Source organism: Sander lucioperca, chromosome 19 (genome assembly GCF_008315115.2).
Source record: "Sander lucioperca isolate FBNREF2018 chromosome 19, SLUC_FBN_1.2, whole genome shotgun sequence".
In the NCBI taxonomy this organism is placed as follows: Eukaryota; Metazoa; Chordata; class Actinopteri; order Perciformes; family Percidae; genus Sander; species Sander lucioperca.
The window spans coordinates 31,478,703-31,482,333 of NC_050191.1; the positions used below are offsets into that span (position 1 = coordinate 31,478,703).

Genomic DNA, 3,631 nt, shown 5'->3' on the forward strand with positions numbered 1-3,631 from the left:
ACAGACACACACACACACACACACACACACACACACACACAGACACACACACACACACACACACACACACACACACACACACAGACACACACACACACACACACACACACAGCTAATGAGCTAATCCACCATGTGTTATAACAGCTAATGAGCCCCCCCCCCCCGCAGGTTCTGGACCTGCGTCACATTGAGAGTCAGGTGCTGCAGGAGGAAGCTGCCAGCGAGCAAGGCAGCAGTGTGGCGGGCGGCGGGCACGCTGAGACGGGTCGCCGTGCAGCTGCTCCGCTGCTCGCGGGCGCCGCCAACACGGACGCCTCGCCCATGTACAGCTTCAACCTCAGCTTTGAGGAGCTGAGCACTCTGGGACTGGACGAGGCGCCGAGACACGGGAACACGCCCTGGATGGTAAACGCCACTTCCTGTGTGTGTGTGTGTGTGTGTGTGTGTGTGTGTGTGTGTGTGTGTGTGTGTGTGTGTGCATGTCTGTGTGTGTGTGTATCTGTGTGTGTCTATATGTGCGTGTGTGTGTGTGCATGTCTCTGTGTGTGTGTGTGTGTGTGTGTGTGTGTGTGTGTTTGTGTGTGTGTGTGTGTGTGTCTGTCTGTGTGTGTGTATGTGTGTGTGTGTGTGTGTCTGTCTGTGTGTGTGTATGTGTGTGTGTGTGTGTGTGTGTGTGTGTGAATCTGTGTCTGTGTGTGTCTGTGTGTGTGTGTGTGTGTGTGTGTGTGTGTGTGTATCTGTGTGTGTGTAGTAGGGCTGAACGATTAATTGCATTTGCGATAATATCGCGATATGTTAAAACGCGATTTCCTAATCGCAAAGGCTGCGATTTGGTCACATGACTCACGAGAGCAAATCAGTCTGCACTCCGCAGAGAAAGCATCAACTAGCACGCTAACGCTACGCCGTACCTGGAGCTGATTTCTGTCATTCAAACAACTCTGAGTTGTAGTTTAAAACTTTTACAGCCATTTTAATAAAATGAAGGATTTTATTCAGACTCGAGTCCATACGTGCAGTTAATGGATACAGACACGCAGAACTGAAGGCTCGGTTGGCAACGATTAGCTCTGATTAGCGGTTAGCTCTGATTAGCGGTTAGCTCTGATTAGCGGTTAGCTCCGGTTAGCGGTTAGCTCCATTATAAAGATATGAGTGGAGGAGCTGCCACTGAGAGGGGTAACAACCAGACTGATAAATGATGTTCGGGGAGCTTTCACAGCAGCGTGGCCGCGGTGTTTCAACAGTTTTATTAGTACAGTTAATCCCACGGCAAGAACACCAGCAACTAGCTAACGTAACGATAGCCTCTCTGAACAAGAACACCAGCAACTAGCTAACGTAACGATAGCCTCTCTGAACAAGAACACCAGCAACTAGCTAACGCAACGATAGCCTCTCTGAACAAGAACACCAGCAACTAGCTAACGTAACGATAGCCTCTCTGAACAAGAACACCAGCAACATGCTAACGTAACAATAGCCTCTCTGAACAAGAACACCAGCAACATGCTAACGTAACAATAGCCTCTCTGAACAAGTGCACACGGCAGCACGCAACTTCACGAGGGGGAGGGGCTGGAGGCAGCTCCTCTCTGTGCACTGTAAAAAAAAAATACACTGGTGTGTGTGTGTGTGTGTGTGTGTGTGTGTGTGTGTGTGTGTGTGTATACTATATTTTTACTTTTTTAACTGTCTAGTGTGTAATTTTGTGTTGTTCATACTATAAAATGATTTATTGTTTGTCTTTGTTGAATAATACAGAAGACAAAGAGCTTAAAAAATAATCGAATCGCAATCGCAGTATTTGGGAAAAAAATCGCAATTAGATTATTTTCAAAAATCGTTCAGCCCTAGTGTGTGTGTGTTCGTGTGTGTTTTTTCCACCGTTTTTCGCTGCTGTGTTTTCCGTGTTGACCACTTCCTCTCGTCTCCGTGTGCGTCCTCAGGGCGGCGCCGTGCGGACGGCGAGCATGAGCAGCCTGAACTCTCAGGAGTCGTCCATGGACATCTCCCGTCTGACGGACAAGCAGCAGGACGAGTACCGCAGCGCCTACCAGGAGTACATCGCCCAGATGGCCCAGGTGGAGATGGGCGCCGCCAGTGGCGCCGAGAGGCCCGTCCAACCGCAGCCCGGGCAGTTCATGACGTCATCGGCAGAGAGCAAAGACGCCGCTGGTGAGCAGGACGGACGCAAGGCCTTCGCCAAGAGGAGCGGCAGCGGGAAAGCAGCGGCAGCGGAGAACGCGGATGCTTTCCCGTCCGCTGCCGATGGTCTGGACCCGATCACGGAGGAGGACGAGAAGGGCGACCACGGCTCCTCCAAGTCGCTGCTGAGCAGCAAGGCCGCCGCCGCCGCCAGAGGCTGTCTGGCCGGGGGTTCGATGGCTGGCGTCACACAGGTACTTAACCACCGCAGGGGGTTATAACGAAATATTCAAACTGTGTTAACGTAATATTAAGAGTTTTTTATTGTTTGTGTGTGTGTGTGTGTGTCTCTCTGTCTGTGTGTGTGTCTGCAGTGGCGCAAAAAGTGGGTATGCGCTATATGCAGCGCATAGTGGCGCAGCACCATGGGGGGCGCCAAAGCGATGGTAAAAAATAATAACAACAAAAAATATATATATTTTCTATATGTAGCTGCTGTTGTGCGTTTCTAAATCATTTCTGCATTTCCTCAATGTTATTATATAACATTTTAGAGGACTAACAGGATAGAGTGACATAGAATGTTGACATAGAATGTTGACATAGAATGTTGAGATAGAATGTTGACATAGAATGTTGAGATAGAATGTTGAGATAGAATGTTGAGATATAATGTTGAGATAGAATGTTGAGATAGAATGTTGAGATAGAATGTTGATAGAATGTTGACATAGAATGTTGAGATAGAATGTTGACATAGAATGTTGACATAGAATGTTTAGATAGAAGAGGGAGGGGGGGCGCCGTGAGCGCTGAGTGAGCAGGTACGAGCGTACGAGTCGTGAGTTGTGGTCTATGGAAAAAGAGCAAAGCAAAACAGCTGTTGGGGCTAAACAATAGAAATAGAAAGAGGGAAAAGGAGATGACATGTCAGACCACTCTACCTCTGTCTCTCCCCTTCATGAAGTACAGCTGAGCTGACGGTGCGTACTGCACAGCGAACTCAGAGTAACGAACAGCGAAGTAAAAAGTTACAGACTATTTGTTTCTTAATAGGCATAAATAAATCACAACCATACTAGGCTAAATATAGGCCACCATCTGGGCCTGCACGGCAGCAGGAAAAAGACGCAGAGATTAGACACCGTGCGTGATGATTTCGGTACACCAAACGTAGATTTGTGCTCTGGAGTTCAGCTGATAAACTCTGCCATGAGACCCTGAATATCAGATCATCCAAAATGTCTTTGTGGATGTGAAGCAGTGCGATATGTGACAGTCTACTCTGAGTGATAGTGCTAAGGAGCCAGGTCTTCAGACGGTGAAGACCTTTCGGGGCCAGCAGTAGACACTGGTAAACAGAGGCACAAGTGGATCAGCTGTTCAACCCTGGTGAAAAGCCCTCTTGTTACTAAAATCATCCCTCTCTTCATCCCACCCACCAAACATGACATACAAAATGTCGTGGAACAGAAACAACAAC

The 3,631-nt window shown here is 48.3% G+C and overlaps 1 protein-coding gene across 1 annotated transcript in view; it reads left to right on the plus strand.

Moving 5' to 3' along the window:
• kidins220b (kinase D-interacting substrate 220b) overlaps nucleotides 1-2,429 on the plus strand; it is a 32,944-nt gene extending 30,515 nt beyond the window's left edge. The window contains exons 28-29 of the mRNA XM_031315289.2: nucleotides 169-405; nucleotides 1,950-2,429. Coding sequence (XP_031171149.2) covers nucleotides 169-405; nucleotides 1,950-2,429 — 717 coding nt within the window. The remainder of the gene's footprint in view (nucleotides 1-168; nucleotides 406-1,949) is intronic.
• Nucleotides 2,430-3,631: the final 1,202 nt, after the last annotated feature.